The 24,507-nt window shown below is 40.4% G+C and overlaps 1 protein-coding gene across 4 annotated transcripts in view; it reads right to left on the bottom strand.

Annotated features, from left to right (window-relative positions):
• The window catches only part of CTNND2 (catenin delta 2), a 906,151-nt gene that overhangs the window by 161,783 nt on the left and 719,861 nt on the right, over window positions 1–24,507 (bottom strand). For all 4 annotated transcript variants that reach the window (XM_044233797.1, XM_044233772.1, XM_044233780.1 and 1 more), the window contains one exon: window positions 4,722–4,905. In XM_044233797.1, the coding sequence (XP_044089732.1) occupies window positions 4,722–4,905 (184 nt within the window). The remainder of the gene's footprint in view (window positions 1–4,721; window positions 4,906–24,507) is intronic.

Raw genomic sequence — 24,507 nt, 5'->3', positions numbered from 1 at the left:
TCCCAAAATATAGCCTTATCTTAAAAAAAAAAAAAAGCATCCATTGCTCTGACTAATTGTCTAAATTAAGATTTAAGGTGGAGGTGGAGAGAAGGGACTGACGTGGGGCTCCTGACTAACTCTCCAGGGTGCCTCCCACTTCAGACTTGAGCCCTTCGGAGAGAAGCCTGGGGAGGAAGAAAGGAGGAGGAGGGGGGAGACAGTTGGCAACTTGAGCCAAATCAGATGGATGCCGGCTGAGCAGATGCTACTCAGGAGCTGTTGAGAAGCAAAGTAAAGGAGCCAACACGAAGAGGAGTGGGTCCATCCACCAGTTGGGTGGTTGGTTGAGTTGCTCCAAGAACAGATCGGTTCCTGTCACCTCACAGGGCACTGTATTTCCTCTCCATGTGGAAACAGGGAGGAATGTTCTGGACCAGGAGTCAGGATGCAAGTTCAAGTACTGGCTTCCCAACCGACTAACCATGAGCTATTGAACATAAAATAAATATAAGAATAAGCAATGTATTCGAAGCAGAAATTTCTGGTCCTTGGAAGAGAGGGATTTTAGGAATCAAAATATTTCTTTGATTTTATTTGAAAATCTTGTCTCAATTGACAATGCATAAAAGTTGTTAATAAACATCTTGTTGCCTCGTCAAACCTTGGAATGAATGAACACACACACACACACTCACACACATACCCACACACATGGACAGACACACACAACAGCTCCAATTCTCCAATTTCTCTAGAATTCATGAGAAAGGAGAGTTTCCATTCCAACTCAATATTAGTGAAAATATCACCCAAGGACAGCTAATGGAATTAAATTTAACTGATACCTAACATATCAAAAATATTTAAATAGTGACTCATGTACATTGCTACTTGTAATTTTTTAAATTCCAAGTGTTATTTGATAATGAATGGTAATGAGAAAATCACAGTCTCAAAATAAATTTATAAAATGTATAATTATGACAAGGATTCAATTACATGAAATTCCTGATTCTTAAAGGCTGTGGAGGATTTCTAGAAGTTGAAATACATAAAAGTAAATACTTGAAAAGAATTTTAATACAACCGGATGTCCTCAACAATAACACCTTAGCTTTTAAAAATGGTTCCCTTTTTTATTCCCAATAAGAAATAAGATCTAAAAAAGGAAGAGAATAAGAAATACTGTGGGGCGCCTGGGTGGCTCAGTGGGTAAAGCCGCTGCCTTCGGCCCAGGTCATGATCTCGGGGTCCCGGGATCGAGTTCCGCATCGGGCTCTCTGCTCAGCAGGGAGCCTGCTTCCTCCTCTCTCTCTCTCTGCCTACTTGTGATCTCTGTCTGTCAAATAAATAAAGAAAGAAAGAAATAAAGAAATACTGTGTGCATATTTTATATTATTTTTTTGAAGAGTACTCATTTTCTTTGCCTTCACAGTAAAATACCCAGAAACCGGGCGCCTGGGTGGCTCAGTGGGTTAAGCCACTGCCTTCGGCTCAGGTCATGATCTCAGGGTCCTGGGATAGAGTCCCGCATCCGGCTCTCTGCTCAGCAGGGAGCCTGTTTCCCTTCCTCTCTTTCTGTCTGCCTCTTGCCTACCTGTGATCTCTCTCTGTCAAATAAATAAATAAAATCTTAAAAAAAAAAAATACCCAGAAACCACATGAAAGGAAGTGACTTGTTTGCCCTTTGTGACACTTAATGTGGTTTGTACCAACTTAGTCACCATTCTTTCCAGAGTCATCTGTGGAATTCCTTACACACCCATGAGCAGGCAGATCTGCTTTGTACACCAAAAGCAGCTTCTTGTCAGTTAGAAGCTAAATACGTTTCTGAATCATATACTTAACGCTCTAGCTAGAGTTCATGGGATTTGATGGAGGTGGTCATGATGGATTCAAAAAGAATGAGAACATGCAAATGTGGCATTTTATACAATTTAGACAACTTTCAAAATCAAAGCTATAAATTAATAACCTGGATCAAAGTATGCAAAGGTTATACGAACTCGCTATATCCTTTTGCGCACAAACTCACCATATCAGTATATACAATACACATTTAGTAAAGGAAAAAGGACAGTTGCTGTGATTTTTTTTTCTTTAAGAAGCATGAAAGCACCAAATTCTTTCTAAATATTTTGATAGAAGAAAATGTTCCTTGCAAGGTACAAGCCTGGATCCATTTATAAATTCAGACAATCTGGTTGTTAATTTACATTTTAAGGAGTGTATTCAAATCATCTCTGCAGTTCTGGGAGGAGGTTTGCTGGGACTTGTTTATTTTGGCCTCCCAGGTCCCTCCCGGGAACAGAGCAGGCTCAGCAAATGCTCGTGGACACCACTGTTCCAAGGCAGGAGCAGCACAAGAAGGAATATCTTTAATGTAAATAAAAAGCTACGGCTTCTTGGAAAAATCAAGAATGTATATAACCTCAAAACTTACAATTGAGAAACTTCCATCATGATAAAAAACATTTGTGACTGTTCCGGTGTGTTGCCAACACCAAGTATTAGTAGAAATTTCTGGAAACTTTGTATCCACTAAATATATGGCAAATGCCATTTAGCCCTTTCCCAAGGCTATTTTCTTCCTCTCGGTTCAACCTGCTTATTATCACTGTGGAATGATTTGCAAACACATTCAAACAAGAGGAGAAATTATTCTTTCTTTCTGTAGAGGGGCAGAAGGTCAACGGATTAAGGCGGAAGTTAACTATTCACCATTCACCATATACTGATGGATTTTGTTTTGCCAATCACAAGGCAACTCAGAACTAAGAGATAAACCCCTAAACCTGGTTGTACCTTGACTAAGGAAAACCAACTTGGCTACATGAAACTCTTTCTAAATGAGACGTCTCCCTTTCTTGCTTCCTATGTTGTGGTTGCTGCTGGCCACATTCAGCAGCTGAAGCCAAGCATCTGTCTGTGTGGGTGAACAGAGAGGGACAGAGAGTCAGCCTGATCTGACCTACCTTTGCTCTAGGTCACCGTCCAGATGCTAAACTCAGCCAGACGACCTGCCAGGTGGACCCACGAACCTCCTCGGTCTAACTTCTTCATCTGATTTTTCATCAAATAGTGCTGAATGTACACTCTTAATGGCAGTGGCCTACCTCCATTAGGCAAACATCTTGAATGTGTAATTATGTATCATTGCATAATGTAATGACATTACATAATGATAATTACTGTATCATTCAGAGAGAATTTTAACTGACAGAGTTAACCAGGTCTTTACTGACCATACTTCTACAATTGATTCTGAGGCACTTTTCCCATGATTTGGAAAATAGACCATTTTCTTTTCCCTCTCCCTCCCTCCCTCTCTCCCTCCCTCCCTTTTCGTCTCCCTCCCTCCTTCCCCTCCTGACTACAAGTCGAAGATGCTCAGAAGGGGGGGGGGAAAAACCCTACTATAATAATTACATATAACTGAACTAGAAAAATCAGGTATAAAAAGCGAGAAGGGCCTACAGTTTTAGCTTTGGAAGGAGTTATAATTTTTCTGGTGGGGCAGGAGGTTTCTGAAGGATAACAGAATATAAGAGGTTATAAAATAAATGTCGGAACAGGGAGTTTTGGAGAACTGTAAATTTGGCTTATGGTAAAGCTTTGCCATAGAAATCATGTCCAGAGATCATTATTTCATGACCTTGAGGAAAAGCAAAATCGTTAGAGGATTTCCCACTTCTGTCTGAGAATGCACGTCGATATTTAGGAAGGCAGACTCACTTTATCTCCCTCTATGTACGCACATTTACACAAACACACCACTCCTCTCAAGACCGGAGGTTGGGAGCATTGTTATAAATATTCATGAGATAATTATTATTAATGTCACCAAGGTGATTTTGTTCCTCCTCAGGAGAGACTGGTTTTTGCACCTAGAAACCAATCAACTGTAGGAGAAATGACAGCTTTGAGGCAGCCCAGCTAAAACAATCCTGTACATTTTATGTTTAAAATATAGATTATCTGACTGGGTGTTCTTCAGAGTCACCCTTTTGCCCTCAACTCATCATTAAGTTTATCCAGTAGAGATTTCCAACTTTGGTAAAAAATACAGCATCCTTGGGAGCACCGTTTCCAGAGATGGGAAACACTGTACCTTGATGATTACATTCTTTTCTAAGAGCAAAAATTAAACAGAGGTAAAGATGACTCTAAGACATCTCCAGAGATTTCTGGGGGATGATTTTTGTAAAAACACATTGAGAGAGAATGAGAACATATTTGCTACTCTTATTATTTAAAGAAAACATTTCGTACAATAGGCTTTATTAAAAAGTTATCTCTAAGCAATTATACGTTCTGGCAGTCACACAGAAAATATTTTAAAAATAAAAAACAAAACTAACAAAGATAGTTAACTAGATCCCCATGTGTATACATAGACTCTCCCAACCAGTTGGCCTGCCTAGATATTCTATAGGCATAATATAATACAACATGAGAAATTACTGCAAGCTATTGTCTTTAAAAAACCATTTTTGGTGGGAATGAAATGTTGATTTTTTGCCACAGACCCAAGAAAACACGTTAAGTAAGTCAAAAAATTATAGCGGAAGATGCCTATCCCTCCTTCGCACCTCCTTAGAAATGGTTTTTGCTAAGTTCTTATCCTCTCTTACCACATCAATACTCATCCTTCTGGGACCATCTGATCCTCAGTGAATTGAAGTTATAGAAACAGAAAGCATATGACAGAGGGAGGAGGCTGCCAGGATGGGACTCACCTTAGGCATCCAGTGGCATTTCGCAGCACCTGTGAGGAATGCAGCTGTATCTTCCGATCATCCTGAAGAGGCGAATTCTCCCAGCCAGAATGCGGGATAATCACGGCGTTGGTCAACACCGCCAGAGTGTCCTGGATGATTGGCATTTTGAGTGCGTCGCAAGATGAGAGGTTCCAAAGGACTCCTGCAAGACACACAGACACAGAGCTTTGGGATGGCCACTCTTCTCCTCTCCAAAGGGTTTTCCCTCATCAAGTTAACAGCATGGGCAGGATGGACGAAGAGAGCGAGAGTACATGCCCTAGAGCATACCCTTAATTTTAGGACACCTGTGAGAATCCATGGAGGGACGCCGTGAAAATCTGACAAGCGGGCAGAGGACTTGTGTTATGATCGTCTTGGTCCCATCCTGATGAGTAACAAGGTTGAGCTCTGATCTGAATGGACCAGCCAGACTTCTGTCTACTATTAATATATGGGGCCAAGTATCCAAAATCTAACCAAGATGGTTAGAGCTGTGAAAGTTCTCTAAGCTACAAACCAGTAGGACATCTTAGTTTTATCCTAGACTTCAGTATGCACATACGAACATTCTGATGGACTTGGCCTCCATTCAGAACCAGCCACCATGACATGGGACCTTAGGAACATCCAGGACCAGGTCTGATGACAATGGGATGATCAACAAGCAATTTAAATTTACTGTCACTTGTGACAGCTTTGTCAGTTCTTCTCAAAAAGCAATGCTCATGGAAGACCTGGAGATTGGTCTTGCTGATGTAACTTGAGGCCATAGAGCAGTAGAAAGTGGAGGGCACGTCTGCAGTGGACAGACTATAGCAGCTATTAATGTAGGCAGAGTAAAAGCAAAAGTCTTAGGTTGGGTGGAATTTTTTAGACTTTTATATATTTTTAAACAAAACCTTAAAATGGGATTAAGTTTAGAAAAGGTCATCAATATTGCATAGAAGTTATAATATTTGAAAATGCTTTTAAAGTATTTATTGTTATTGTTCAAAACAGAATGCATAGAGATAAAAGAAACAGAATCATATTTGACTTTTTTATGCAAGAAAGATTGTATTGTCTCTCAAGATTAATCTAAACAGACATCATCACTCCCAATACTGAGAATAAAATATCATAGCTGTCTTTAGAAACACAACTTCCACGTTACTTGTTTATTAATAAGCTTTCAATAAATTTTAAGACAAGATTATGTTTTATCTACTGTGTTATGAATAGAACAAAAAGAACACAGGTATTTCTGAAATTTATTAGTATTTTTCATGGAATATATTGAACTTATCAAGGGCATTAATCATATTAATCTGAAAGCTGATAATGTTGGGCTGTTAATCACTGAAAAGACAATTTTAAATCAGTTCTATAAAAATGTGACTGTAGAGACAAAATCTTTTTTTTTTTTTAAGATTTTATTTACTTATTTATTAGAGAGAGAGAGAGTACAAGCAGGGGGAACGACAGGCAGAGAGAAAGAGAAGCAGGCTGTCCACTGAACAAGGAGCCTGATCCCAGGGTCTTGGGATCATGACCTGAGCCAAAGGCAGATCCTTAACCAACCAGCCATCCTGAGACAAACTATTTTCAACTTTCTTTCAAAATAACATTTGCTAGAAATTTTATTGAGGTAAATGCAAGGGAGATAAAATGGTTTTGGTGTCCAGTATATATAAATCAGTCCTTTACTATAGGCAGTTGGCTTGACGGCAAATGCTGCCTGCTTGTTTTTGTAAATAAAGATTTATTGGAACACACTCTCCCTATTTATTTACATACTGTCTTTGGCTTATAAGGGAAGAATTGAATATTTGTGACAGGAACGTATGACCCACGAAGCCTAAACAATTTATCATCTGGCCCTTTACAGAAAGGATTTTTCCCACCTTGCAGTAGCATATAGACCATTTTCTAGAAACTTCTGTGTGCAGGTTTGCATTGCCACTAGTATTGTAAATTTGGGGCACAAAAAAATGCTCTGTTGTACACAGAAAGTGCCCCCAGATATATCCTGATGCAGATGGATTTGAAATGCTAGCAATATTATCATATACATTTATCTTGTTTTAAATGATATGTGGAGCTGTGTATTCATTCTATTAAGAAATATTTTATTAATTTTAGATAATCAAAATACATTGATTTGCAATCTTTCAAAAACTTTTTCTAATAAAATAGATTTGCAAACTGAAAAGCACATTACAATGAAATTAATATCCACCCCAGATTTGAGGATAACTTTCCAAAGTATCACATTCAAGGGTTTATGTCTGTTCTTCTAAGTATACAATGCACGCATACACACAGAATATTAAAATTTCTTCATTCTGAAATCCTGATTGAAAATTCCAACCCATGAAAACTGAGGCATGTAGGTGCACCTGGGGTTCTCAGACGGTTAAGAGTCTGTCTTCAGCTCAGATCGTGATCCCAGGGTCCTGGGACTGAGTCCCGTGTTGGGCTCCCTGCTCAGTGGGGAGTTTGCTTATCCCTCGGCTCATGATCTCTCTCTCTCAAATAAATAAATAACATCTTAAAAAAAGAAAGTTGGGACATGCAAATGTTCTAAAATATATGGGTGATATGTTTTGCTGTAAAATACAATTCCTCAAAAAACTAAATAGTAAGGAGAAATTTTTGCATTTTTACATGCAATGATTTTAGAAGAATCTAAAGGCATTCTGTGATAATAAAACAATTTTTGCTGTTTTATTTTTTTAATTAGAGAGAGAGTGAATGAGTGAGTATGGCAGTGGGGAGTGAGGGCAGAGGGAAAGGGAGAAATAGAATCTTCAGCTGAATTCCCACTGAGCATGGAGCCCAGTGCGGGGCTTGATCTCAGCACCCTGAGCCAAAATCAAGAGTCAGACCCTTAACTGACTGGATGCCCCTACTAATTTCTAAAAATCAGAAAAAAAGATCAGGAGAGGGGAAAATCAAAGGAAATGAAATGGCCTAATCTAATACCTGATAAGAAGTGAACAGATGGAAAAGAGATGGTCCAAGGTAGCTCTTTACTGGGCTCTTCGCTCCATTACTTTCCTCATTATTCATTAATTAGTGTAACCTCACTCAGAACCGTGCATGGTCAGAAGTCTCCTACTCCCCGTTCATTGTGCCTTTCCAGGCTGACTTCCTCTGTGTTTTATGTGCCAGAGAGCTTATCACAGTGCTTGACCCTGTGCTGGAACTTTCTAGAATATTTCACTTCTGCAACCCCAAAGTGCTTCCTGACCCAGGAGAGCTGAGTGGACCTCTAACCAGAGGCAGCTTTTATCACCTCTGCTTGGGTGACAACTTGGTCAAGAGGAGGTCATGTGGCAGAATTTCTATTGGGGGGAATTCAGACAACCAGCTGCAGGGAGCCCTCAAACCTTGGGGTTTTGTTTAGATTATCTGGACACAGAGGCAAGCTTGCGTGCAGAACCGCAAGTCTCTGGAGGCATTGGAGATAGAAGCTGACACGTCGGCAGAAGTCAAAAGTAGGTAACAACCAGGAACTCTGTAGCGACAGCTACAGACAGACACACACTCACACACCCTCACATACAGATTTGCACACCTACACACACACACACACACACACACACCCATTAGTCCTGGCAGACGGGAGAGAGATTAGTGAGAAAAATGGCCATATCTGGGCATTCTCTATAAAGAAATGAAAAATGATCTGCTCACATTTCTTTATTTCTTCCTCTTTCTTCTGTGCTGGTTCACCATTTTTGCTATTCTCACTTTTGACATCCCCTGCTCCTGGTGGAGCTCCGTCCTTCTCCCTGTGACTGAGCACTGGACAGAGAGACTTGCTCTGATCAATAGAATATGGTAGAGGTGCCGGTGGGTGGCTTCTTCTTCTTCTTCTTCTTCTTCTTCTTTTTTTTTTTAAATTTTATTTATTTATTTGAGAGAGAGAGAAAAAGCCCTAGAAGGGGGAGGGTCCAAGGGAGAAGCAGACTCCCTGTCCAGCTGAGAGGCTGACTCGGCTCGAGCCCGGGACTCCAGGATCATGACCCAAGCTGAAGGCAGTCGCCCAACCAACTGAGCCACCCAGGTGCCCAGGTGGGTGACTTCTGAGACCGGGTCACAGAGCAGGGGCTGTGGCTTCCTCCAAGCCCTGTCTCGGATTGCTTGTTGAGGGGGAATCTGCTGTCATGCTGCGGGGCTTCAAGCGCTAGCGTGAAGAGGCCGCCCATGTGGCAGAGAAGAGGGACCTCCAGCCACCAGCCAAGGGAAGACCTCCTTGACTGTGGAAACTCCAGCTCCGGCTAAGCCTTCAGACAGATGCCGAGCCAGAACCACCCAGATTTGTCCCTCCTGGACTCCTGACACTCAGACACTGGATGGGATCCCTTTTCCTCCCTCTCCTTTCTCTTTGTCTCTGGACTCATTTTTTTTTCCCTCCCCAACAATTATTTCCTAGTTACCCCTGTCATTAGAACTTGGATCCACTTGCCCTCTTTCCTCTTCATAAAGTGTACCGTGAGAGAGCGGAAGATCTGGGAAGGAGGATCCGGCTAAACACTGCAACTAAATAAAAAATGCATTTTAATTTAGGTTATAAGTGATGAATTATTTTTACTACCCATGCTGCTGAAGGGAGAACGCTGAGTGATTAACTTTTAAAAATGTATCCATCTTCATGTTTGCAATTTATTAAATGGCCACTTTCTGGAATGTGGAATAATCGTGTTTTATTTTACCACAGACTTAGGGCTTCAAACAACACATATTTATTATCTTACAATTCTGCAAGCCTGAAGTCTAAAATAGATCAGCAGGCTGGTGCTCCTGGAGGCTCTAAGAGAACTTCCTTGTCTTTTTTAACTCCTTTTTTTTTTTTTTTTAAGATTTTGTTTATTGATTTGAGAGACACAGTACAAGCAGGAGTGGGGGGAAGGGGCAGAAGAAGAGTGGGGGGAGGGGCGGGGGGCAGAGGGAGAGCGGGAGGAGGGGGAGGGAGCAGAGGGATAGTGGAGGGGTGGGGCAGAGGGAGAGTAGGAGGAGAGGGACAGGGAGAGGCAGATTCCCTACTGAGCAGGAAGCCCAGACAGGGGGCTTGATCCCAGAACCCTGAGATCATGATCTAAGCTGAAGGCAGAGCCCTGTCTTTTTTTACTTCCTTTTTTTTTTTAAAGATAGATTTATTTATTTGACACAGAGAGAGAGAGAGAGAGAGAGAGATCACAAGCAGGCAGAGAGAGAGGGGGAGGCAGGCTCTCCACTGAGCAGAGAGCCCGATGTGGGGCTCGATCCCAGGAGCCTGAGATCATGACCCAGGCTGAAGGCAGAGACTTAACCCACTGAGCCACCCAGGCGCCCCTCTTTTTTGACTTCTAAAGGCTTGTCCACGCTTTGTCTCGAGGACCGTCTCACCCTGACCTCAGCATCCATTATCATTATTCCCTTTCTGGACTGATGCCCTTGCCTCCCTGCTGTAAGGATACTTGTGATCTCACTGAGCCCACCTGGGTAATCCAGGATAATCTCTCCATCTCAAGATCCTTAACTTAATCCCATCTGCAAAGCCCCCTTTACTATCTAAGATAGCATTCACAGACTCTGAGAATTAAGACACGGACACCTTTAGGGAGCCAATATTCAATACCACACAACCTGTTAAAAATACTGCTATGCTTCAAATAAAATTAAACATCTTATTATAGCTTCATGGTCAGGCATTCCCCTCCATCTCCAGATTCATCTTGAATCATTCATTCATTTATTCACTCCATGCATAGGAAGGATCTAGGTCCCAGGCTCTGTTTGATGCTGTGGTTACATTACTGAATAAAACAAAAAGTTCTTTATCCTCAGGGTCCTTCCATTGTTGTAGTAGTCCTTCTACTGTAGCCAACATGGCCGTATTTCTTCTCTTTGAACATATAAGCTCATCTGTAGTTCAGATCTCTTAGATTTACTGCCCTCTTAGCCTGGAACATTCTTCTCCAGACCTTTCCAAGGCTGACTGTTATTTCTGCTCACATGTACCTTACATGTGCAAAACTCAGAGAGGTTTTCTGGATCATTCTAAACTACTTCCCTAGACACTTGCTATCAGATCTCCTATTTTAATTTTCCTATTGTCCATTATTTTTTATTATTTGATCTTCTGCCCTTTGCTCACTGTTCTTCCCCACAAAAAGGTCCCAGCCAAGACATGAAAGCAAGGCGTCTGAATGTTCATAATATATAGAGCACATATAGCACACAGAATATGGTCTGACACATAGCCGGTGCTCACCAAACAGGTGCTAAATAAACACAAGACTCAATAACTAGACGATCGACCCTTATAAGATGACATGTGCTCCAAGCATTGTACACTCCTTAAGTACTACAGTGCGGCAAAATGAAGTCATGAGTTAAAGAAATAAAGTAGCAGACGTTACAAGAAATAAATCCAAATGAGAATACGAAATGTTACTTCAATGAGATTATAACCCTTGACTCTATGGAAATTCTACTTTTAGCTAGTAGTGAAAAATTTATATCACTAGAAAACATTAGTCACTTTAGCACTAGAAGGCTTATCTCTAATGCTTCATCTGGGCAATTATCTTCTATGAACTTCCTGATAATTCTAAATTAGCCAAGGTAGTACTAAAATTCCAATTTGTGAAAAAAATGGAATACACTCAGTTGACAGTGGTATTTATTATCCATGATAACTACTTCATTTATTCTTATCTGAAAGTAACATAAAGAAGGTTTAGTATTTTGGTCGATGGTCACTAGCAAATTTCAATTTACCCCATGAAAATATGCTAATTTCTTTGAGATTAAAATCACCAATAAAATTGTTTTATAGCCTCTTTCCTTTAATTATATGTATTCAATAGCTTTCCCTTACAGTATAAGATTATTACTGCTCCAAATAAAATTTTGACAGTAGGTTCAGTTGAGAAGACATTTAAATAACTAAATTATGTATACTAAATATATTTAAAGTACAGTTTATTTTTATTTCAGGCACAGGGTGGCTCTTTTCCTTGAGGTTATCCATATTCATGAGCAGTAATTGGTTTATTAAAATTTCTTTAATAAAATCTTAATTACTTTCATTGGATCCCTTACTTTATTTTAATCGAAGGTAATTGTGGGGTTTTTTTTTTCTTCCAAATTTTTTAAGGATATCCTTAAAAAAAACTCAGTTTGACAAAAAATGTATTTTAATAATCTTAAGTCTTAAATCATGACAAAAGCAAACATTGCATGTGGCTATGCAAGTCTTTCCTGTGACCCCCCTCATTTGCTTTTAATTTTTAGACCTAAAACATAATCCCTAAACATGGGTATGGCTCAAACCAAAGACAAGCTGTACTGAATTCTTTTTAAATAAATGCTTTAAACATTTTTAATTCATCAGCTAATTAAAAATCAACTTCATGTATTTGTGAATATTTATTTTCAAATGAATCCATCATTCATCTTATTCTGAGAGTGAAAATTTTATGCACCTGGAGAAGGGAGAGAAGACAGAAGAATGGGGGCAAATGAGTTCTGGACTTCCTCTATCACCACCTGTTCACACTAGGAGTCCTGGGTGTGTGGAGGGTGGCTGATTGAAATCCGGAGGTCCATGACATCGTGTCTACACTTGTTCTATGCTGTGTGCATGAGTGTGTGCATGTGTGTGTGTGCAAGTGTGCACGCAGGTACCTATGTGTGTGCATCTGAGTCTTTGGGGACATCATAGAAACACTTACAACTATCCCTGTCTTGACCCTCAAGGTGTGGTTCTGAATTAGGACTGTCTTGAAAGTCCTCCCAGATGGTATATGGGGTAGCCTCAACAAGATGTGCATACCACCCTCATTTAATATTTTTAAAAATAAAACCACTGACCTTAAGTCAATGATAAACTTTACCAAAATGTTGCTATAGCAACAGGTAGTTCAAAGTAAAAAAAGCAACTAGCGAGACTACATCACACTAAAAAGCTTCTGCACAGCACAAAAAGAAAAGGAAAAAAAAAATAAAGGCCACTAAGGAATGGGTGAAAATATTTGCAAGCCATATATCAAGCCAGGGGGTATAGCCAAAGTATGTAAGAAACCCCTACAACTCAGTAACAAAAAATAATTTGAATAAATATGGGCAGAGGAACAAAATAGATATTTTTCAAAAGAAGACATCCAATGGCCGACAGGTACATGAAAAGATACTTGACATGACTCTTCAAAATCACAGTGTGATCTCACCTCACACCTCTTAGAATGGCTAGTATCAAAAAGACAAGAGGTAAGGATTGGTGAAGATGTGGAGAAGAGGGAACCCTTATTCACAGCTGGGGGGAATGTAAATTAGTGGGGTCATTATGGAAGAAAGTATGGAGGGTCCTCAAAAAGTTAAAAATAGAAATACCATAGTATCCACAATCCCATTTCTGGGTACACATCCAAAAGAAATGAAAACAAGATACAGAAAAGATATCTACACTTCTCTTTTTTTATTTTTATTTTTTAAAAGATTTTACTTATTTATCTGATAGGGAGGGAGAGAGATCACAAGTAGTAGAGAGGCAGGCAGAGGGCAGAGAGCCCAACGAGGGGCTCAATCCCAGGACCCTGAGATCATGACCCGAGCTGAAGGCAGAGGCTGAATTCACTGAGCCACCCAGGCGCCCCTACATTTCTCTCTTTATTGCAGCATTGCTCACAATAGCTGCGATATAAAAACACCCTAGCCTCTGTCAGTGGATGAATGGATAAAGAAGATGGGGCATATATATATGGAATATTACATGGCCACAGGAAAGAAGGTGATCCTGCCATTTGTGACAACATGGATGGACTTTGAGAACATTATGTGAAATGAAATAATCCAGAGAAAGACAAATATCCCATGATATCACATGTAGAATCTAAAAAGCCACACTTACAAAAACAGAGTAGAATGGTAATCATCAGGAGCTGGGAGGTGGGAGAATGAAGATATTGTTTAAGGGTATTAAAAATGTAACGAGCAAATAAATAAGTTCTGGGGATCTGATACACAGCTTTGTGATCATACACAGCAATACTGTATTATAAACTTTAAAGTTGCTAAGAGATTAGCTCTCTCTCTCTCTCTCTCTCTCTCTCTTTTTTTTTTTGAAGATTTTATTTACTTATTTGACAGAGAGAGAGCACAAGCAGGGGGAGCAGCAGCACAGTGACAGAGAGAAGCAGATTTCCTGCAGAGCAGGGAGCCCCATGTGGGGCTTGATCTCAGGACCCTGGGATTATGACCTGAGCCGAAAGCAAACACCTAACCGACTGAGCCACCCATCTAAGGGGCTAGATTTTAACTGTTCCCACCACAAAAGAGAAATGATAGTTATGTCCCATGACAGGTGCGTTAGCTAACACTAAGGCAGTAATCCTGTTACAATATACAAATGTATCTAATCAACACCTTATGCACTTTAAACTTACACAATGCATTATGTGAATTATATCTCAAAAACAATAAAAATTATTTTTTAAAAATGTGCTATATGAATGCTACCTTGGGAAGAGTAATTTGAGGAAGTGGATGTGACAGTCATTCTGTTATGCATGTGGAAAAGTGTTTTAAAACACATGTAATAAAAGTGGTTGTAACAGTACTATAGAGAAGAATTTAAACACTTAGTGTCACACATCATAGGAAATCTTCTAAGTACTTGTATATATTATTGTTTTAGAAAATTAGGATTGGATGCTGGATAGTGTGACAGAACCTTTGTGGATTTTATCAATGGAATTTCAGTATTTCTGGGATCTACATGGGCAAAAAAAATTCTTTGTCAAGATTGGACGCTTTGTCTTCCTTTTTTTTTTTTTTTAAGATTTTGTTTATTTATTTGACAGACAGAGACCACAAGTAGGCAGAGAGGCAGGCAGAGAGAGAGAGGAGGGAGCAGGCTCCCCGCTAAGCAGAGAGCCCAATGTGGGGCTAGATCCCAGGACCCAGGGACCATGCCCCAAGCCGAAGGTAGAGGGTTTAACCCACTGAGCCACCCAGGCACCCCAGAAGCTTTTTCTTACTTTTGTACACCTTCCCCCAAGAGCAATCCATTTTTTGATGCTAAGTGAGTCCTACCACCTAATTTATAAAGAACTTAAATTTAGGCCATGAAAAATGATTTTAAAAATTAAAAGAAGATGGGTATTTTTTAGGCCAAAACTCCTTAGGTTTTCTTTCCAGAGTTCCAGGAGTTGGCTGGCCAGAACAAATGACCTCTGAGTTCTCCTCTTTAATATTCCAGGAGAAGAAACTGCAGTGACCACAGTGCTTAGGTGAAGGTTAATCCTTTTAGAATTCAACTCACCCAATCTTTCTGAGTTGAGAGTCTCACAGAGGTGGTGCAGAGATGGGAGTGTGCTGCAGAGGTTCATAAATGTGTGGGGGGAGTAGGCAGAAGAACTGGATTGTCAGACTCAATAACCATCAACTGTCACCCTACGATTGCCACTGACGGCTTCTAACTCCAATACAGAATTCTTTTTAAAAGCGTTAAATGCTGAGAATCAAGCAGAATTATCCTTGCTTATTTTCAAAATAGGAAGAGCATTTGGTTAACTCCAGAATGGATGAAGAGTGAGCTGGTTCTCATATTAGCAAGTAAATCAGATCTGCTTTTACAAAGGAGGCAAATTCTGGTTTGAGTGGATTAACATTAACATCTGCCAGGGCCCTGCTGAGAGGTTCTAATTCCTGAAGCTCTAAAACAACCTGGTTATTGACAAAGCCATGGATGTTGAGGTGCTGTCTTGTTCCAAAACTAAAATGATCCCAGCAGCACTCTGCTGTTCAAATTTGAGCACCAGTGGTGCACACTTATCCCACTATCGATTAGTACAGGCAAGAGGCCCATATTCATTTAAATTTTTTATGAATAATTTAAGAAATGATCTTCACTGGGTTCAGAGCAACTAATTTTGATGAAGACAAGGTAGTTTTATAGTCAAAAGATGGGGACTTTTTTTGAAGAAAGAATCAAAACTTAGGCGTGTCTGTGAATCTCTTTCCATTTCAAGTTGAATGCTGTAGATCTAAGTTTTTGGAATTACAGTAAATGTTTACAATAAAGGAATAACCAGCCAGATTTGAGTCACAGAAATGAGGCTAACCTTCAGCTGAGGCAAGGCAGTGCAACTCGTGTCTAAGAAGGAAGAGCTCTTCCCACGGTATTTTATTTTTAAGTAAATTTCAGTTGAAAATAATTTGGAGGTGAAGGGTACCAAAATATTCCATCCCCAAATACAGTTCCTTGGCATACGGATAATTTTGAGCCAAAGACCACTGAGCACCAACCACCAGGTAGAAAAAACTCTCCAGTCCGCACAACTCGTCCTTTTGTAAAGGAAATTTACATTTATGAAGGAAATTTCCATTTGTCAAGATGTCTCCCTCTTTCGTACCAGGAAGAGGAGGGCTCTTAAGGACTCTTACAATGAAGAAAGCACCAACTTAAATTAGTAAACAAAGATGAGCATGCAACCTTGTTTGACCATACTCTTCTTAATCACCTTTCCATAACTTCTCTCCCCCTCCCTGAAGCCCCAAGCCCTTTTTCCTTTGTTTAGCCGAGGCTCTATAAGCACAAGCTCTAACCACCTCTTTGAGCTACCCATCACTGGGTGCTCCCGCATGTATGTGCCCTACGCGTGTTAAGAGACTTCTGTTTTCCTCTGGCTAATCTATCTTCTGCCTGTATAAATGACAGGACCTCTGCTTGAGAACCTAAGAGAGTTAGAGGGAAAAAAGATATATTTTCCTCCTCTCCAGGATGTCAACGTCTGTTAGTTACAACCTGTGAAAGTCATGTGTTCATGCTAGAACACAGCATTTTGTAAATGAACCACAGAATTCTTTATTGTTCAATTCCCAAGAGATCAAGAGTTAGGAATATAAAATTGGGCTTGCTTGAAACTAGAGCCTCCCTCAATGACCTTGGGTAAGCCAGACCTTGAAAACAATGTCACCAAAGTAGCCACGCTGAGTTTTACAATCTCTGGAACCTGGCCCTGGGCCTCTTTTTCTAAAAGTGACTGCAGTTAAAGAATATGTCCTTTTATCCGACAACTGTCATAATCTTCTGTGTAGTAATAAAGATGATTTCTTATACTTTGGTTGTGTAGTTTTGAATAGTCCAAATCACACGTATTAAAGTAAGTTAAGTTTGCCTTTGCCTCTTTCAAAAATGATTGAGGAAGGGAGGGAGGAAGCAAGTGAGAAAAAAGATGTGGATCAGAGAGGGAGAAGAAGAGAAAAATTCAGAGACAATCAGCTCCATGATATAATGATTTTTAAGAATGTGGGAGGTGAAAGCACCCTAATTTCGGGCCCTGGGTTAAATGATATGGAGACAGACTAATCCAACTGCTTGCTCCAGAAAACATCTGCCTCTGGAATTCAGACTGTAAACTTATCAGCTTGCTTATCAAAAATAATAGTTTGCCTATCAAAACTCATTTCATGACCCCTGTCTCCCCACGCCACCAGTCCAGAGCCATTATGTTATAAACTCTGCCCAATCCCAGTTATTTCCAACCTGGGAATACCCAGCTTAAAAACACCCAGCCAAGGACTACAGCCTTATAAATAGACTACCTAATTTTCCTCTCACAAGATAGTATTCTCCAGTACTATAGTAAATCCAATAAACTTAGCTTTGCTTGATCTATAGGATTTTCTGGTCGTCTTTGGAGGAGATGACAGTTGGCAAACCAAGCATATTACTCAAAATGAGTAGTTAAGCTAATTTCATCTTTAGTAAACACAGAGCCTGGCAAATTTCTGAACCTGCAGGGTATCCACTGACCATAAGGCCATGACTTTATTTGTGTGGATGACCATGGGTATTGTGCTGTTTTTACCTGTATTAAGTACCATAACCTAGAAGTTACAAAGCCCTACATGTTTCTTGGTAAGTCCCCAGGTTGCCATTCCAAATGCTTTGGTCTTAGAGTGAGTAGGCAAATATGAGATCATAGAACCTTGCACAAAGATAAGGATGGCTATCTCCTTGAGGTTTTCTTTATTACACTAGAGGTAGCAAGCATATCCTCCCCATTCCTCCTGCCAGGAATCAGAAAAAGACTCAAACTGAATTGTGGGAGCATTCTTAGCTAAGAATCCCTGCAAAGAAGATACCTAGGGGCACTCTTCTATATTGGGGCCGTTTTAAAGTGCAGCCTTGGTTCCTATGGTTCTCACCAAGAAGCTGCCTTGATGAAAATTGGTGGCAGAGTGAGAAGAACAGGAGTTGGGAATCATTCTGGAGGTTGAATTCAGCTTTCACATCATCGGGATTAAAGAGAGCTCAGTTCCCAGTGGGCTACTGAATGAAAGGATATGGAATGAATGACATTATCAAGTCATGATGATGTTCACGTACAGGGATCTCAGATTTTCAGAGTGTGACTGAACCCGGCATCCAAAATAAGAGCACAATGAGAAAAAGAAAGAAAGAAAGAAAGAAAGATAGCCAAATATACCTAACAGTTTTGAGTTCTTATTATACACCAGAATTTTTGCTATCATCTTGCATGTATTAATTCATGTAAACCTTCGACACTTTCCATTTTACAGATGAAGAAACTGAGACACAGAGCGGCGAATCGCTCATCTAATGGCATTGCCCATGGAGGTGAAAGTGAAGGTCAGCAGTCTGGCCGAGATGCACAGGAACAATCAGACAGATGTCAGGCACATTGATCTGCTACTTGAAACTGGAGAGAGGAGACGTGGTCTGCAGTGCTTTGAAGCACGACACACATGAGCACAAGAGAATGTTCTGCCTTTCATCTTCCACCAGTTTCTTTTTAGCCTCGGGTCATGTAGCTTGAGAAATTTTAAGAAGTCATTTAGGTTCATAGAATGAAGAATATTCCACTTTGAAACAACTTTTGCAAATGATTTCTCTAGCAAACCTTAGTTCTGTTGACCTCTACTAAAAATTTGCAGCTATAATCGTCCATGGAGAAAATACTGAACAAAACCCAGACTGAGATGAAGGGCAGTTTTAAAACAAATCCTTTCTGTATCTACCGCACTAATTTTAAAACAAGGTCTTATTTTCCATTAAATCAAAACTGTTTCATACCGCTGCCCCATCATAACAATACCAATGGTAATCACAAGTCCTCATTTACTGAACCATTACCATGTCACATGCATTGTTTTATTAATTCCTTGCCCCAAATGTATTGCTATTGATTTCATTTTACAGGTTCGTAACTCAAGATTTAAGAGCTTACAAAACTCTCCCAAGGACAGGTAACACACAAGAGAGAAAGAGCTAGGATATAAATATAGGCTCTCATTGTCCAAATTATCTTGCCTTTTAGAGACACTCTATTCTGAGGTTATTTTTCATGGAAAATATGATGACAGTGGATAAGAACATTAAGACTCAACTATTATCTCTGCTGACCATTCTCAGATTTGTATTTCTGAGTTGCATTTCTAGAACTCCATAAAAATACCATCTGTAATTTGTTACTGCATATTTTCCTCCAAACATATTTCCTTCCCCCTCATAGTCCCCATGCGAATCTTCTACCCAAATCAGAGATTTGGGGAAACTTCCATTTTCTTGTGCCATTTCTATGGTTTTAATTTTTCAGCAGATATTCTGTGAATGCTTATGAAAACAAAAGACTGCTACGCATGCTGGGTAATATACTGTGAATGAAGCAAAGTCTCCCTGGGAGAGAGGAGAGAGAAAGCATGCCTTTGTCCAGTGAAAAGTGAAACTCACATGACTGGGTTGTGTATGATAAAATCCACCAACGGTCAGAAAAGATGTACCATGAGAATTCACGTAACAAGAGATCACCAAGGGAGGGATCTCAAAAGTCTAACCTGGAAGAGGGGAGGGTCTTTGGTTGGTCCTTGAAGGATGAGAATAATTAGACATGAAATGGGGGTGAGGCGTCCAAGGATCCAGAAAGAGAGAGAGAGCACAAAGACTTATAGGAATGAAGATAGTCGTAATGTCCACAGGATCAGCTGTATAGTAGATGCCCACTAGTAAGTTAAATGAGTAAAAAAAAAAAATGCATTTCTCAACAGTCAGAAGGAAATATCATTTGGGCAATCATCGTCTTACACCAGAATGGTAGTTTTCCTATCCACCATGGAAAAATACGAATGTGTAGGCACCATCTCTGTGTAAGTGGTCTAAGTGGGCCCTGCCACTAGCATTTTTAATTTAATTTAATTTTTTTTTTTTTTTTGGTTAGACTAGCAAGGTGAAGAACCAGTGGAAGTTATCACATCTCAGCTATGGAGAACTTCACTGAATTCATCAATATCACCTTCTTGCACTGTGACTTCTTTGTGAAGAACCCAGAAAAACTACCTGTTTTGACAGAAGGGAGTGATTAGTGAGCTCCTGACGTCAGATTTTGTGCTCTGATGTCATCATGACCCAACTACTTCACTCAGTCCTTTAGTTGTTCATTGATTTGATCATTCATCTGTTCAGTAAACAGAATATTCTTTGTCTGGCAGAACACTTTCAAGCCTTAGAGAGAGTTAGCCAGCCTGGAATTCAATTCCACAAATCCTTGGTGATTTTGGTGAAACTCCTCTGCACAGCTGGGCAGAGAGTAGGCAAAGGGGCAGGGGTCTCAGGTCTCGAAGAAACTTTCATGGGACTGCTAAGATCAGGACAGCAAATCTCTCATAACCTGGGTGGCTCAGTGGGTTGAGCCGCTGCCTTCGGCTCAGGTCATGATCTCGGGGTCCTGGGATCGAGTCCCGCATCGGGCTCTCTGCTCGGCGGGGGGCCTGCTTCCCTTCCTCTCTATCTGCCTGCTTCTCTGCCTACTTGTGATCTCTGTCTGTCAAATAAATAAATAAAATCTTAAAAAAAAAAAAGTTAATTCAGGCAGAGAGAACAGCCTAATTAGGAAGTACAAGAAAGGTCTGCATGGCCAGACAGGGTGAGGGGTGGTGGAATGGACACTCTACTTGTTCCCTCTGTGCTTAGCTGGATTTTCAGCAAGGAAGAACTTAAGGCTTCAAGAGTGGGTCGTAGACACTATGCTTTAGCCTCAAGGGAACCCCTTGTGCTTTTATTTCTAGGTGTCTTAAGAAAACTGATGTTCAATTATGAATTCAAGGCATTTGATTTTTCCAGTTTCCTACCAATTCCCATTGCTTTTTTTCTTTAAGATTTTATTTATCAATTTGATATATAGAGAAAGACAGCAGGAGCACAAGCAGGGGAGTGGCAGAGGGAGAGAGGGAAGCAGGCTCCCCAATGAGCAGGGAGTCCTAAGCAGGGATCAATCCCAGGGCGCTGAGATCATGACTTGAGCCGAAGGCAGACGCTTAAGCGATTGAGTCCCTCAGGCACCCCTATCATTGCTCTTAAAAAACAAAACAAAACCCCCCCAAACCCAACTGTGCCCCTGGACTGAGTGTTCTAGTCACCCAAGCCCTCTGGCTTGCAGCTGGGTTCAGCCAAAGGCAGAATTGCTGGTAGAGCGAGAGGAGAGAGCGCTGGGATGTGTCTGCTCCCCATGCTCCCCATCCTCACTTAGGCCCATAGGGCTGAGGCCTTTTGTGGGTACAGCACCCCATCTCCATGGCTCCTGACTGCTGGAAATACTGCTTCCTCTTTACTGCTTCCACCGGTGATAGTCACTAGCTGCCTGGCCACCCGTGGCTTGGTCCCTTTACTTGTCCACACCTTGGAAAAAAGGACCTTCATTAAATTCTCTCCAGTATCCTAGCTGAGTGTGCCTTACATGTCCTGCTGGATCCCTGATTAAAGTGGGTGAGCAGGGGACACAGCCTAAGAAGGGCCTCGGATGCCTTGGCCAGAAATTTCTGTTTTTATCAGTAAGTGCAGTGGGGTAACCATCACAACATATTTTATTATGTTTCATTCCTTCCTGGAGCATCCACGGCGCTAAAAAACAGTATAAGACACATTTCCAACTAGTTACAAGGAGAGCTTTAAAAAAAAAACAACAAAACTTTTCCTAAATTAAGAGGATATTTACATAACCTACAATAAACCATTTTAAAGCGCACCAATCCACGACCATTGTACATTTACTAGAATGTGCAACCATCTCCCCTCCTTTAGTTCCAAAATATTTCCACCGCCCCAAAAAGGGTGATTGGTTTTTAAAGATACCATTCCGGTGGAATGAGGGAAGAAGTGAGCTGACCGGGGAGAAGACCATCGGTCTGCAGAGAGGGAAGTAACCACGCAGGACAGAGAGCCTTTGGCCAGGCTAGATGGACTGGAGGGGCTGGATGGAGGGGTGGGGCGGAAATCGGGGATCGCACTTTGGGATGTGCTGACTTTGAGATGCCAGTTAGCCAGTAGCAAAGTCAAGAGGCAGCTGGATGCTCGAGTCTGGGCACAGCAGAGAGAGAAAGACAGAGAGCGAGCGAGAGCGAGAGAAATTTAGAGCCCTCTGCATTTAGAGGGCCTTCGGAGCTGCGGGATAGGATGAAGTCACAGAAACAGAATTCCAATAAAGACCCAAAAGCCCAGGGCTGGACCTTCAAGAGTTTGATGCTGAAGGCAGGTTGGCATAAAGAAGAAAAGTGCTATAAAAATTTTAGCTGCACAAACTGTTAACCTTGAGAAACAGGCTCCTCTTCAGTCTGGGCTGACACCTTCCTGTTAGAAGTTTGTTTGTTTGTTTGTTTATATCACGGGTAATCAGAAAGGTTAAGTTCTCCTTTTCTTATGCACATTCACGAAATGCCTCCCTGCGGTTCTCATTTAAAAGCATCTGTTTTAGGCCCATTAAGGGGTTGATTGAGGACAAAGGAAAAGGAGTTATGGCTGATCATTACAGGCTGTATTCAGTGACTATAAGCAGAATGAACAAAAGGAGGGGATGAAATCACTTATTTTAGGTATTTCTGGAATCAAAGCAGCAGCAACAGAACCAGAGCGCGGCAAAGCATGCATGATGGCAAAGCCTCTATTATGATTGCAATGTAAAGTGTAATAGGATTTTCAGAAAACAATTTAGGAAAAGTGACAATCTTGCTTATTTAAATGCTAGGTGACATTCAGCGTTGCTCCTTCAGGTAAAATTACAAAATTGATAAAATGACTTTAACAGAGATTATTGAATATGCGGAACACATGTAATGCATTTATCTGTTGACTAACCCTCAGGTTAGTATAAAAACTACATTGTTTCCTGAGAACTGAAGGCGACTTTTACTTAGTCATTATGCCAAAAGTGTGGAATTTGTAGGTTTGACTTCAAACCATATTTTGGGTTTTTGGGTCTTTTTGACATTAACAATTTCTCTGTGTGGATACGGAGTTTAAAAAAACAAACAAACTCCCTTTCAAATTATATAGTTAATTTTTATCAAATTTTAAGTTTCCCCAAATGCCTGTTCTGGTGTATATTTGAAAATTCCCTGAGATGCTAATAGTATTATTTTTTTCTGATTATAAAATTAACATGTGATTACCTTAAAATCTTCAGTCTGTATAAAAGGGACAAAAAAGTTAAAAAAAAAGGAAAAAATAAATCCACCCAAGAACACGTTTTTGTACATCTCTCTAGGCTTATGCACTGATGTGTGTCATTTTACAGAAACAGACCCACAGCACACTTGTTTAATTTGCTTTCGGCATTCAACAGATGCTAAGGATATTTTTTGATATCAACAAATATCTAGCCACATCTTAATTTTTAATGTGTGGTCATGTTCTGTTTGATGAACTATTTTATCCAGTCTTGGACTGATATATATTTAGGTTGTATCTAATTGTTTTGCCAACATCAGCTCTTACTGTGTGCCAGAGAATGTTTTAAATGTTTCCATTAATTTATTTGCTCTGGAGGTCTTCAGTATAAATTCCTAAAACTTGAATTGCTGGGTAAGGAGTCTGCATTTTTAATATTGAGGCACATTGCCAAAATGTGTGTTCTTCTCCAGGAAGAACTCATGACTTTCATCAACAAGATGGTTTTGTGGTCCCCAGCCAAGGCTGCTCGCCATCTTTGGAGACTGAATGCCAAACATGGTGCCTCCTTCCCATTGGCATTCCTTTTAATTAAACTTCTTTTTGTGAGCATATTAGCTGCTTGCCTGTTGTTTTCTGAAATGCCAGTTCATATTTTTTGTTATTATTTTATTCCTCAGTTGGGTCACGCATGGGAATAAACAGATAATAAAGCTACTAAAAGTTGCCAAGTTAGGAAGACCCTAAAGAATTCAGAAGTTATCTGAACCAGTACTGATGCCTACAAGCATCTTCGCTTTTTGTGACTCTTTGTCTGCTGACACCTACATTCCACTTTTAATGACGTCTTCTAATTAATTTGTTTCCTAGGACTAATCTTGTCTTTTAAAATCCAGGTGACAGTTGTCTTTACTATTTCCCACCTTTACCTGTTCTCTTGGTAGGAGCAAACTTAAGCAATTATAAACAGAGTGTATATAAAGGTTTTGGAAACCTGTAGCTGACAGACATATACATTGTTGACAATGGATACTAACATTTACACAGTTTCAAAGGCAAACTCTGTTCCCTGTTGCCAGAGTCTGAGAGCATAAAGCTCTATCTGTCCACTTCAGTAAGCATATCCATCCCACTGTGTTTGTTGATTGAGGGCAGTAATATGGATAGGGTTGAAGAGCAAGATAAACTCACTCAAGGCATGAGCTCCTACTTATCTATCTAGTAATTTTCACCCCTCTCTCCAACCACACTACTGCAAAAGCCCAGTTTCCTTAGCTTGCAATAATGGGAACTCATCTGAACTGGATTCTGTTTTCATGATTCTGA

The sequence above is a fragment of the Neovison vison genome, chromosome 1 (assembly GCF_020171115.1).
Source record: "Neovison vison isolate M4711 chromosome 1, ASM_NN_V1, whole genome shotgun sequence".
Classification (NCBI taxonomy): Eukaryota; Metazoa; Chordata; class Mammalia; order Carnivora; family Mustelidae; genus Neogale; species Neogale vison.
This window is presented reverse-complemented; position numbering and strand designations above follow the sequence as displayed.